At 38.8% G+C, this 13397-nt stretch overlaps 1 protein-coding gene across 1 annotated transcript; it reads left to right on the forward strand.

Moving 5' to 3' along the window:
* Positions 1-1805: 1805 nt before the first annotated feature.
* Positions 1806-6572, forward strand: LOC118231307 (tryptophan 2,3-dioxygenase A-like). The gene is made up of 12 exons (XM_035425001.1): positions 1806-1962; positions 2309-2411; positions 2696-2786; positions 2922-2992; positions 3238-3365; positions 3485-3671; positions 4233-4340; positions 4487-4598; positions 5053-5110; positions 5204-5283; positions 5714-5804; positions 6102-6572. Exons 1-12 carry the CDS (start codon positions 1928-1930, stop codon positions 6259-6261), a joined length of 1224 nt encoding a protein of 407 aa, XP_035280892.1. The 5' UTR covers positions 1806-1927; the 3' UTR covers positions 6262-6572.
* Positions 6573-13397: the final 6825 nt, after the last annotated feature.

The following is a 13397-nucleotide window of genomic DNA, read 5'->3' on the forward strand; positions in this document are numbered from 1 at the left end:
CTGTAGAGTAACCTGTTCAGCAAACAACAATCCTGCCAAGTACAAACTAGCACTGAAATCACATTTGCCTAATCAGAATCAGACAAAAACAAAAACAATCCTGCCAAATAAAAACTAGCATAATCGTATTAGCCTAACTAGGTACATTGAGCTAAACTATAGGCTATGGAGGGGTGGGGAGAGGTGCAGCCTGAAGAGATGAGTCTTTAGTCTGCGTTTGAAGGTAGTCAGATTCTCTGCTGTTCTGACCGCCACGGGGAGGTCATTCCACCAGCGAGGGGCCAGGACAGACAGCAGACGGGAGCGGGAAGTACAGACGCGAAGAGGGGGAGGTGCCAAGTGTCCAGAGGTGGCAGAATGGAGAGGTCTGGCTGGTGTGTAGGGTCTGATGATCCTCTGGATGTATCCTGGTGCTGACCCCTTAGCTGCCTGGTATGCAAGCACCAAGGTCTTAAATTTGATGCGAGCCATAACAGGCAGCCAGTGGAGGTCAGTGAGCAGGGGGGTGACATGGGAATGTCTGGGGAGGTTGTAGACCAGACGCGCTGCAGCATTCTGGATGAGCTGCAGGGGTCTGATAACGGATGCTGGCAGACCAGCCAGCAGAGTGTTGCAGTAGTCCAGACGGGACAGGACCATCGCTTGAACCAGGAGCTGGGTTGCGTAGGTGGTGAGGAAGGGGCGGATTCTCCGGATGTTGTACAGGAAGAACCTGCACGTTCGACTCACCGCCGTGATGTCCTGGGAGAGGGACAGTCTGTTGTCCATCACCACTCCAAGGTTTTTTGCGGTGGGTGATGATGACACCATGGCTAGCGGTTCTATCCTACAAGCAGATTCTTTAAATACATTTCTGATGATTCCATTTGTACCATAATTAATTTCCTACAGTCCATCACCAAAATAAAACAAAACATAGCTGATTGCAACTGCCAGGCTGAATTGCTCATTGTCTTCATTGTTCTTGCAAGGTGTAGTCTTGGTTGAGCTTTAGGGCTAGCTTAAGTTCATTTGAGTTCACTCAATTTATGTAGTTTTTACCTTTTCCTTTCTTTCAGACAGGCTTAATCATTAGCCATTCTCCAAATATTTAAAAGTCCATCGGTTCTGGTCGATATGGATTACAGTCACCCAATTAAAGCTCGAGAATTACATTTATCAGGTCATTCCCTGGAAAGTGAAGGGAACAGAGACTCTTTTGCAAAACACCTGGCATAAATCCATGCATTGGCTTCTCCAAGAAGTTATATAATGTAATATAATATCATATCATATCATATCATATCATATCATATCATATCATATCATATCATGTATTTATTATGCAGCATTTTTGCTATAATATATAAACACAACTATTTCACCAATGAAGGCAGTATGCCAAATTGTTTGCCTCATCTTAACTAAGTGACAGTGAGGGCAATTATATTTGGCCCTGTATCATGTGCAATGCATCAAAAACCAGGGCAAGTTGGGTGCACTGCCCCACAAAGAGCCTTTATATGCATTTTTATTTTTAAATATTTTTTTTTTTTTTGTTTTTTTATCCTCCGTGTGCTTATAGGTTCATACATGTATAATTTTAGGAACAGCATGTTTGTTGTGGGGATATCTAGAGACTCAATATAAATATGTCCTTTTAACACTCAATAGCGGACTCTTTTTCTTCCACAATAAGAACTTTTGAAGCCCAGAACAAAGTTCATGCAGTTTCTAAAAAAAAAGAACATAGAAAGGTAAACATGATATATTTGGACAGAACAAGCAGAGTTGGGAGGGTTTGGATGTGCGTGATTGATTGGACACAGCAAAGCCTTAAATAATGATTTTTTTAGGATTTACTCACTTTGAAAGAGTTCAGAACTAGAACACAGACAGAGGCACAGACGACTGACCAAAATAGCTATTTCAGACGGCTGGACTAACCATGAGCGGATGTCCGTATTTTGGAAAAAAGCATCTGTATGTATTTATCACAGCAACATAGAATTTGTTCAGAGTCTTTGTATTCGTAACCATTTGATGGTATACATTCATGAGCTGGATGGAAGTTCTAATTTTTATTCATTCATTTATTAATTTAGTGGAAAATGGCAACAGATACAGAGATGAATGGACCGTGCTAGAAGTATGGACATTAAAGTTTTCAGCTTACAGATTTCTGTTCTGTCAAACATTTTTTCATTTTTTTGGAGGCACTCAATAAAAGCCCCTGTTTGGTCTAAACATGTCCTTTATGTAGTGTGATACACTGGATTTTAAATTCTTATTTGTGCTTATTTTTAAATGCTCTTATTATTGTATTAAGGTTACCTCAGAACAAGCTTCAGCTTGAGGAAGAAGAGGATGACTCACAGGAAGGTGTCAACAAGGCAAGCAAAGGAGGCATCATCTATGGGGATTACCTGCAGGTATGCATATTCTCAGGTAGCAAAACAGCACAAAAGCAACCACAGCACACACAAAAAAAGTGACAATATTGACAATAATGTACACAACAGCCAAGTAATGAAGTGATCTAGACGGCCAAATCACAATCACTGCACAGATACTGTGCTTTCTGCACAGGCGAGACTAAAAATAATGTAGGTCAGTAATCGTATAACAAAGCACAGAGAGCTGAATTTGGAACAAGCAAAAGTTTTGGACCTAACTTTGAGAACTTATTTTTTATGATCTGCACTTTGCATTGCAGCTGGACAAGGTGGTGACAGCTCAGGTTCTTCAGAGCGAGCTGGGGGGCAACAAAATCCACGATGAACACCTTTTCATCGTCACCCACCAGGGTAAAGCATAATAATGTGTTTCACACTGGCTTGCATAAACTGGGAAAGGGTAGACTACTGTTTATCTAAATTAAAAATATGAATGCGGAGTTACTTTGTGGGGATTTTCATTTCCCTTTTTTTATTTTACTTCAGCTTATGAACTCTGGTTCAAACAGATACTGTGGGAGCTGGATTCAATACGAGATATTTTCATAAGTGGCCATGTGAGTATCTTTTCCTGCAAAATAGCACAGATCGTCACATTATGCAGTACTTCAAAAGCAGACAGAGCTGAATGAAAGTCATTAATTATTGCAAAACTGTACTCGGTGCCATGTTTGTTTGACCCGTCTGCTTGACATGAAGAGGTAGCAAAGCACTAGTGCATCGGTATCAGCATTACATGTGCCTCTTATATAATGAACAGTTGGCTATATGTTACCTTTTCTAAATATCAATGTTTCGTCAGGTTCGTGATGAAAGGAACATGCTTAAGGTGGTGACACGACTGCACAGAATCACCATGATTTTTAGGCTGCTGGTCAACCAGTTTTCTGTCCTGGAAACGATGACCGCCTTGGACTTTTTTGACTTCCGGTGAGTTGCCACAAAAATTCCCCGAACTCCGAGGATAAATGGCATGGGCTTTCTCAACATGCATTGGTTTATTTCGCAGGCTCTTATTGTATGCACTGATTCGTGTTACTTTTGCGCAGCGATTACCTGTCCCCGGCCTCCGGGTTCCAGAGCCTACAGTTCCGCCTGCTGGAAAACAAGATTGGCGTTGCGGACAGCCAGAGGGTCCCTTATAACCGACGCCACTACAGGGACAACTTCCAAGGCCAGGACAGCGAGAAGCTGCTGCAATCCGAGCAGGAGCCGACGCTGCTGCTTCTAGTGGATGTACGTACTGTAGATCCCTTCGCCAGATCTGATATCAGTGGTTCAGGCAGCTGGCATTGGACTTCAAACAAGATGAATACATTCTTAATCTCCGACCCTTAAATAGAGCGTGTCCAGCTCCTTTGTAATTGGGGGAAATGACTCACTTTCTTTATGATGATTTAAGTGGCCAAATTACAGATAAAACATTCATGTTGCCGCTAATGAGCTCGTTCAGATAAGGCCACGAGGGAATTGCGAGGCTTACTTATTCATGTTGTGGCCAGGGATTGCGCAAATGAATCATACTTTTAAATGATTCCTGACAACTAATGGCACAGGAGGTCAAACGATCCTCCATTTAATGCAGCAGACTAAATGGTCTCCCTCGCAGACTAATGAAACATAAACTCCTGCCACTTTATGTCAGCTCACTGTCACATCCAGTTTGATGGTAATACATCTCGATAAGAATTTACCCCTTGGTTACTCTGTTAACCTTAAGAAAGGACAATGTTAGAATTCTGCAATATTGAGTATCTTGTATGGAATCTAAAACTACATGGGAATTTCACATTGCAGCAATGGCTGGAGAGAACCCCAGGACTGAAGGAAGAAGGGTTCAATTTTTGGGGGAAATTACACGCCAACATCAAAGAATGGCTGAGACTGGAGAAGGAAAATATTGAGGTACATCATCTTTCAAATAACATGAATCACTACAGATTCTTGTTCATACTTATATAATATATAATATTATGCTTGTATATACCCTATTATGGTTTCTGTTCAAATCAGATGTACTGCAAACTTAATATGCATGTTTCTGCTGACAGAAAATTCCAGAGTCAGAGGCAAAGGAGGAAATGATGGCGGACTTGAGCAAACAGAAAGAAATCTTCACTGCTCTTTTTGATGAGAAGCGCCATGACCACCTGTTGAGCAAAGGTGAATGTGTTCTGCATGACTCTTTCAATTATGATGAATTATCCATTTTACAAGTAAATCCAAAATCCAAATATGAAGTCATATTTCAAACTATGTCAGTATTTAGTGTTTACCTTACAAAATGTATAAATTGTTGCTATTTTCACATGCAGATTTCTCTTTACAGTATAAACAGTACTGTAAAGATGTGCATATTTTATTGCAAAATTGTACATAGAAAACTTGAATATTTTGGTATACAGTATATTAAATTTGTACTTCTTTCATTTTTGATTTTGTTGAAAACTTTTGATCACAGTATATGGAAATAACACGCACACGTCTAATAAGTCATCTTTTGGAGACTTGGAGTCATCACGTTCTGTCCAAAGTTTATTCTCACATTGAGCCTTACTGGATGTCCCTTTAATGCATGAATGCAGCATTGAATTCACACGCATCTCTATTCACACAGGAGAGAGAAGGCTGTCATACAAGGCACTCCAGGGAGCGCTGATGATCTACTATTATAGGTAGTCCATTTCCTTTTTGCACCTCCTCTTTCATCCCGGCGCCTTGGGATGCTCAGTTTCACACTCGCCCGTGTCCCTCCCTCGCCCCCACAGAGAGGAGCCCCGATTCCAGGTGCCGTTCCAGCTCCTGACCTTCCTGATGGACATCGACACCCTCATGACAAAGTGGAGATGTGAGCTCCCACTATCGACACAGAGTAGCAAGACATGCTTCGCAGCTAAACGCAATCCCACCATTGCTTCCGATTATGTTTTTTTATATGCCAAATAAAATAGAACTCTGATATACGTATACAAGTTATACTATGCAAAAAATACATGAAAAATATACTTTTGTCCCATCTCCTATCTTTAACCCAGATTAGTAAGAACATTTTTTGTGCTCCACAAAAAATGATACAAACTAAGATATTCCTCTGAAAGGTGCCCTTTCATGCATGTTTTGCATGTGTGTTTTGTTTCAATCACCATGTGTGTAGTAGTTTTGCTAAGGCTCACATAATTTTTTTCAGTCATTTTGATGGACACTTTCTCTTGGCTCTTCTCCTCTGCAAAATAATAGCCATAACCCCAGTAACCACTTCTCTTTCACCTGTCACCCAGACAACCATGTGTGCATGGTGCACCGAATGATTGGCAGCAAAGCTGGAACTGGAGGATCATCTGGCTACCACTACCTGCGTTCCACTGTCAGGTATGGTGTTGTCTCTTTAAATATCCATTACTTTCTAACTCAAGTCTCCATTTGTTGTACACGCAAGTATGAAGGTGGCTATAGATTTGGTATCATCGCTTACAGTGTGGTAGTTAGTAAATGAAATTCTGAACAAGTTAACCAGTTAAAATATACAGTCAAGGTCATTTTCAAAATAAAAAAATACAAAAAAAATGCTAATAGAAATTTTAATAGATTTTTATGTTATAATGCCATAATTTTGACTTTTGAAATTCACTATATTGTTGTTCCCGCTTGGTTCTTTTTTTCCTGCAGTGACCGTTACAAGGTCTTTGTGGATTTGTTCAACCTGGCCACCTTCCTGGTGCCTCGTAAGTGGGTTCCTAAACTGAATCCCAACGTCCACACGTTCCTCTACACCGCTGAGTGTTGTGACAGCTCTTACTGCAGCAGTGAGGACTCTGACTCAAACTAGGACGCAATTGGCCAAAAACACTGATTCTTTCTTGCGGTCTCCTTTCAAAAAATAAATGCAAACACATAATGCATCTTCCCACGCATTTTACATGGAATATATGTAAATACTATTTATATAATGTATATGCAGCATTAAGTTGATCTGTGTGACTATGTAATTTATGTACATAGGCTGATTTATGATATAAATAGGCATCCTTGATTGATTTTTACTTTTGACATTTAGAAAATCTGCATGTTTAGCTAATGTATTTGTCTGTGTAAAATAATTAAAGTGCAAAATAAAGAGATTTCTGTATATGTTTTGTAGCTGGGGCTCCAGCTTGCATTAACTTGCATTGATATTCGTCAGCTTCTGCATGAAACCTAACTAATTAAACACCATTTTAATGCGCAAAAACAAGAATTCTTTTTTTCATAATCATTTGTGTTATAAATTAGAGCAGTTACAAAAAAAAAAACAACATTTACCTAAATTCATGAGATGAAATGTTGTGGCAATCGTGTTCATTTCTGTATATTGCTAATATTGTTTAAGATAATATGTGTCACTTGATAAAAAGGAAACCTACGTGCAGGTTTGCATGCCCGATGACATTTAGAGCTGTAGCTCCCTGCAGATTTAGTTAAATATAAATATTTAGTTTTGTATGCCATCTGTTCCAAGATATTATTGGGAACAGCTACCAACCTCCTCCAACATTGGACTGGTGACATTCTGTCGCCTCATCATCACATTTTGTTTTATTTGATTGCTCATATTCATCCTTTCCGAACAAAACAAAAATAATGGCTGGATAAAGAACAAACAACAACATGGGCCAAGAGGTCTGGAGGCAGCGCTAGTCAATCATGTACAGGGTTATCTTCCTCTCAACGGGTAAGGGAGGGTGTTTGGGTGGGGGGGGGGGGGCGACCATGTATACCCCGCAACATGCACTGTGTTAGGGTACAAATCTTTAGCCAAAGATTCTAGGTTTAACTTTTTAGTTATACCTAAATAGTTAAGTGGCAGGCTGGGTTAACTGGGTAAACTGGATGTCTGAACTTTTGCAGCTCATAAAAAATATATAGGGAAATATACAAATTGTTTCTGTTTAGATCTTTTAGATCTTGCTATTTATAAAAATTGATAATAATATAAATTTAACATATGATTTTAACATTCTCCAAAAAGTCCTCGTAGAATGTTTTGCAATATATTCCCTTTTAAGGGTTATTGCTTTTTGCTCTCTATGTAAGTCATTACTAACCACAGCACAAAGAACTTCCACAAATCACATGATGCCACTTCCTGACAATAAGCAATTTTGAAACCCTAAATTTGGAACTCATGGTGGGTGTAAAAACAGTTGTAGCTCTCCAAGGCTCATTTGCTGTGGTATTCAAAGGAAAGAAAACAGGGCTTTTTTGGGTCACTGGAGTTTTATCCGCAAGCGGAACTCCCTCAGTAAAACTACCCAGCTGTAAATGCATACACTTTCACTTAAATTCAGCAACAAATACAAGGCGCATAAACAGGATTGCTATCATGTTATTTCATATAAATTTCTATTATTACATTTTTCACAATTCTTCAAGTAGTCAAATTTTAAATAAATAAATAATGATCCAAAACAGGAACGAATATAACTACAATCATCCATTCTGGAAGCCAGTGCAATATTCCACTGTAATTCTGCAATGTCTATGTAACAAAAGACCAAGAATTATGGTTATGGCCTTGTAGTCTGGAGCCAACCAAGGCACAAACCTGATTGGCTACACAAACAACAGTGCTAAAGAAAAAACATTCTTCTAGGGGCCTAATGAGCACCAAGAATACCCCCACACTATTACACCACCTCCACCAGTCTGCACTGTTGACACAACACAGGATATATCCAGGATTCATGCTATTTACACCGAATTGGGACCCTACCTTCTGCATCTGATTAATCAGACCAGGCAACAGGCAACATTTTTCCGATCTTCAATCATCTGGTTTTGGTGATGATGTACCCATTGGTCTTGGCCAACATCCAATTATGTATAATTTGCATATGTTTTTTAGGTAAATGAGTAAAAGTTTGGTTCTTTGACTAGTCTCCCCCAAGCTAAGTAGGTAAATAGGAAAAGCACAGGATAACCTTTTGGGGGAAAGAAAAGTACATGCTCATTGATGAGTCTTTAAATTCTTGAAACAAAGTATCAATATGATTGCACCGCGAGCTGAAGCTAGTTACATTTTTTTGGCTTGTTTTTGTACTTATTTCAAAGGTGTGTTCAGGGAGTCCAGAGAGAGTGTTGAGGTATGTACACTCCCAAATGGTCATCTGAAACAAACAGTTGGACACCTATACTGAGACTCAATGCATTTTTGTCCTTAACAATAGCCACATTTTCCCATCTGTGCCAATGCTGACCTAGGTACAGCATACCAGAGCTTCCTGCTTTGCCAAGGTCACCTCAGGACTTTGGCAGTGCTTTAGTTTCACCTTTTGTCGGGTTGCCGACCCTCAAGCGTTTTGCATGAGTCACACACTTTGTGTAATGCTCTCATGCTGCCTAAACACATCTCACGCCAAATACAGAGACCGCAATGGAAAACAAAGCCGCTCCCTGATTAAACAAATTATTAGAGTTGCAAAGTGAGATTGGCCCATAAGAGAGAAAGACTTTGAATTGGCTAACAATTTTCAACGGCACACACCCACCCCCATCCTTTGGTCATGAACATGAACAAAGGTAGCGTTGGTATTTAACACTGCAGCAACGCTATGTCTTTAACAAATAAATGAATCAACTTTAATTAATGCCATTTCGCGGTAGGATGGAGTATGACATTAACGCCAAGCTTATGACAAATACGAGGGTTTTAGAGAGCTATTGGCACCTCCAGGGCACAAGCAAATGGATCACCAATCACAGGGCCTCAGGCACAAACCTACTCAAGCTTTTGGCTGGGCCTGGCTGGCCTGCCTGGACTGGGGTCTGTAACCATCCTGCTTTTCTCCATCCATTATTGATACCTGCTTATCCTGGGCAGGCTCGTGGGGGGGTGCTGGAGCCTATCCCTGTGTGCATTCAGAAAAAGGAAGGAATACACCCTGGACAGGCTCTTCACTCTAATCTCTTTCACCAATCTGACAGTCTATTAGTCCTCTGTCTTTCAACATAATTCAGCACTGCTTAATTAATTCATGATGAAACATCCCTGGAGTAGATTGCAGCATCCCCCAAAACTGTCTTGAAATAAGGAAGAGCTCAACAGTCTCGCACAATTAGTCAAGCCAGTAGTCTGGAAGTTATTTTTTGGCTCACCTACTTTTAAAATTCTAATGGAACCGACTAAGCAATTCACTATTGCTTTGAAAGTAGTTAGTGCACAATGCTGTCTGCTATCCTCATATGTGCATTTGCACGAATTCACAGACCTAGACCAAACTGCCATGCCATACAGTTGAGCAGAATTTTTTTCTGCTTTCTATTTGATTCTTTCTTTTAAGAATGATTTTTTGATTAAATCTATAGCTAAACAGGTTAACTTTCTCATTAGTATTAGCAGAGGTTGCAGTACTGTAATCCTTGTTAAAATTAAATGAATTAGAAGATTAATAAACTTACAAAGGCATACATAGGTCCACTAACTTGAATGTGCTTGTAAGTAATGTCTTCTGGAGAATAACAGTAAGCTATTTTAAATGTAAAAAATCAAGAACAAATAATTTGCTGATTGGATTTGCAGAATATTTATGGCAAACATTTAAGGATGCCATTTTTCATGTATCCACCAGAGAGCACTAAAAAACCACTAAAACTTGATGGAGTACATCAAGTTGACATGGAGTACATTTTTGCTGAGCACACTGTAACGTGTATTGTTTGTACACTTCATATGTGCATGCATGCATGTAAAGCATATGTATGTATATGCATATTAATGATGTTAACATTTTAAAATCTAACCCTAATGAAGATTTTACCAGCTGGTTTGTTAAGTGTACACATAACCACTTGGGGAAACAATTTTTTTCTCTCTCTCATATACTGGTACTAAGCAAATTAATTCAGTTATATAAACTGAATTGGACATTCATATAGCAAGAGTAAAAGTGAAAAAATAATAAAATAATAAATCTATAGGAACTATTTTTTTTAGCAGAACACATTTAACTGATTGTGAATGTGATAATAAAAATGCATACTGAATTCCTTTTGTTGTATGGCATGGATATTAAATCAACTTATTGATTACATTAATCATGTACATCAATTTCTATTTCATTAACTTGGTTCTCTTGAGTAAATATGGTAATCTGTTTGCTCTGCAAGTCTGCATATGTAGATAAATTCCTTTTGTAGCCTGTGTAATACAAGTCTTGTCTGTCTTGTAGGGAAGCAGAGGAGTTTTCATGTGTTATTTTCTTTATATAGGTAATTGAAATGCAATATCAACACAACACTCACTCACACAATAAGTTCCCGGTTATCACCCAAGCAATAAATTCCCGGTTATTAGTATGTCATACCACTAGGGCCCCTTTTGGCCATTTTGAGTACGTCAGCCCCACCTAATGCACAACAATAACAATAAGACATATAGTAATAGCAAACCATTCAAGCGGGAGGGAAACTGCAGCCAAATGTGATGCTGAATGTGAAACTATTTAATGTACTGCACTGTAGCATGTTATTTTTAGTGGCTGCAATAACCACAAGTGCACCAGGTGAATTCAAGGACCCCACTGCTTATTTTTTATGACTGCAGTTCTCAAAAAATCACCTAGAGGGCAATATTGGCAACAATATCCACACAAGGCACTCGTCCATCTATTACAGTTGTATGTGAGTCAATGGTGGGTCGTGGTGGATTTTTCTGAGCCAGGGGCTTTCAGTGAAGGTGCAGATCAGTTTCTTAAATATTCTTTTTTTTAAAAATATTATTATTTGGAAAACATCCTTTTTTTAACATTAAAAATAAATGTGTTTTGGTATGAATGTAATAGATTCTTGGGGCCCTATTTACTAAGCATTTTATTTACTAAGTATTTACTATGGCTGGTTATGTAAATGAGCACAGCCGAAGGGAGGTCATTTAAATGCACTGCCGGTATTTAAATCTCTTCCGCGTGGCAGGAAAGCATCATTGTAGCGCCGCTCCATCTCTGGTGAAGTCGGGTTTCTGCGCTGGTGTCAGGATCCACAGATGCAGTGGATAGGCACGGTCACCTTTAAATTTTAACAAGCCTCAATAGTAAAAAAAAAATTAAAATAAAAAAGATTCAAAACATAGTCTTAATAATTCAAGCTGTTTTATTCCATACCGGATAGCCAACCAACTCCAGAGTCACCATCTCTAAACTTTGATAATAGGCCTAAGTAACTGTTCGTAAGGATAAATGAAATGGGTTTTTAAATTATTTAAAATATTCTATCCTTTTGCAAACGTAGGGGAGACTCGCCATAAATGTAACGTTTAATTTATGTAATACAGTAAAATTTGCGGGAAAACTGTTTTGACCGAGCTAAGTAAAAAAATATGTTTCGGGAGTAATTTTCGGGTAGAAGGCTTTATTTTTATTTGCTATCAAATCATACATCATTTTAAAAAAGTTAACTGTCCTTGGAAAGTACTATGTTTCTGGGAGTGTATTCTAGAGGGAATTGGATGCTAGGTGCCCAAAAAACGTGATTGTCTGTATAACTGTAACAGTTATTACAGTTACAAGGTGCAGCGTTCCTTTTGCTGTGTTACATGTTTACAGAATGCCATCTAAAGACCAAAAGAGAGGATTGGTGCCGGTTGGTACCCAGGGCAGTCATGGACGGGGCTTCAGATTTGGAGCTAAAGCTACTTTATATATAGTGTCCTTTTGGGGGAAACTTAGGTATTGAAAATTGGGTTTAATATTTATGAAAGAAATAATTTTTACTAATCAACGTGTTTGACTTTTTGAGTTAGTTCAGAGTTTAATGTTAAATGTGTTCAGCTAATTTGCTTGCTGTGTTGAAATAGCCTCGTCTTCTGGATGCTTCAAGTGATTAATGGGAAAGAAACAGCAACCTGGTCACAGGCATGTTTAATAAACACACAGCTGATTGGTCCATCTGGTTGGCTATTTGCATTGTAAAAGCTTACCTGGATAAGAAACGAACAAAAGAACAGCTTATCTCATCTATTTGGATGTTACCACAACTCACGTCACAGTAAGCCAAGTTGCTTGTGCGTTAATGTTTACACAGTCTTTTTCCGTGAATAAAGCCCCATGCTTCAAAATCTGAGGATGCGGCTGGTTTCATGTTGCCATTAGAAATGTGTTTCATTGATTAACCTTACTGTGTGTAGAAAGTCAGTTGTATTAGTCTGTTGTATTTTTTCTACATTTACACCTTTGCATGCAGCTCAGCACGGCAACATGCACACATTACCTGCTGATGACCAATCCGCAGGATCCCAGCCAAAGGAACTAACCTCACTCTTACCGTTTCCCCTGGGAGCGTCATTTACATGCACACTAATGTATCTCAGTTGCCTTATTCAGGTGTGCTCCTCTACAGCGATTTTTCATCTCAAAATGTAATGGAATTCATGCCATCATCTGTGCATTGTTGAAAATACTGGCTCTCAATACATTCAATACAGTTAATATGCTTATCTCTATGGAGGGTTAAGGTGGTAGGTAATGCACATGGGACACAATTACTATATGTGCTAGTTGTGTGGGTGTCACACAGCCACCATGGTGACAGTGCTGTTATGCAGTAGGTGTTTGCAGAATAACATCTAGAATGCAAGCAGAAGAATTGGATTATCATGTTTTTACTTCAAATTAAATTTAAAAAACTGCCATTGAGCATTTCTGTTTAGGGTAAATAGTTGTTTTGTTTTGTTTGTTTTGTTTTGTTTTGTTTTTTGTTTTGTTTTGTTTTGTTTTGTTTTGTTTTGTTTTGTTTTGTTTTGTTTTGTTTTGTTTTGTTTTGTTTTGTTTTGTTTTGTTCTGTTCTGTTTTGTTTTGTACCCAAAATCCCATTCCTTGTGGTTTTACATGGATGACACTTAATGACTCTATTTTAAAAAACTGAACCTAAAATATCAGGTAACTGGATTTGGCAAGACAGAGAATTAGGCCTACACAGCAGACCAAGAGCCCA

This window comes from Anguilla anguilla, chromosome 7 (genome assembly GCF_013347855.1).
Source record: "Anguilla anguilla isolate fAngAng1 chromosome 7, fAngAng1.pri, whole genome shotgun sequence".
Taxonomy (NCBI): domain Eukaryota; kingdom Metazoa; phylum Chordata; class Actinopteri; order Anguilliformes; family Anguillidae; genus Anguilla; species Anguilla anguilla.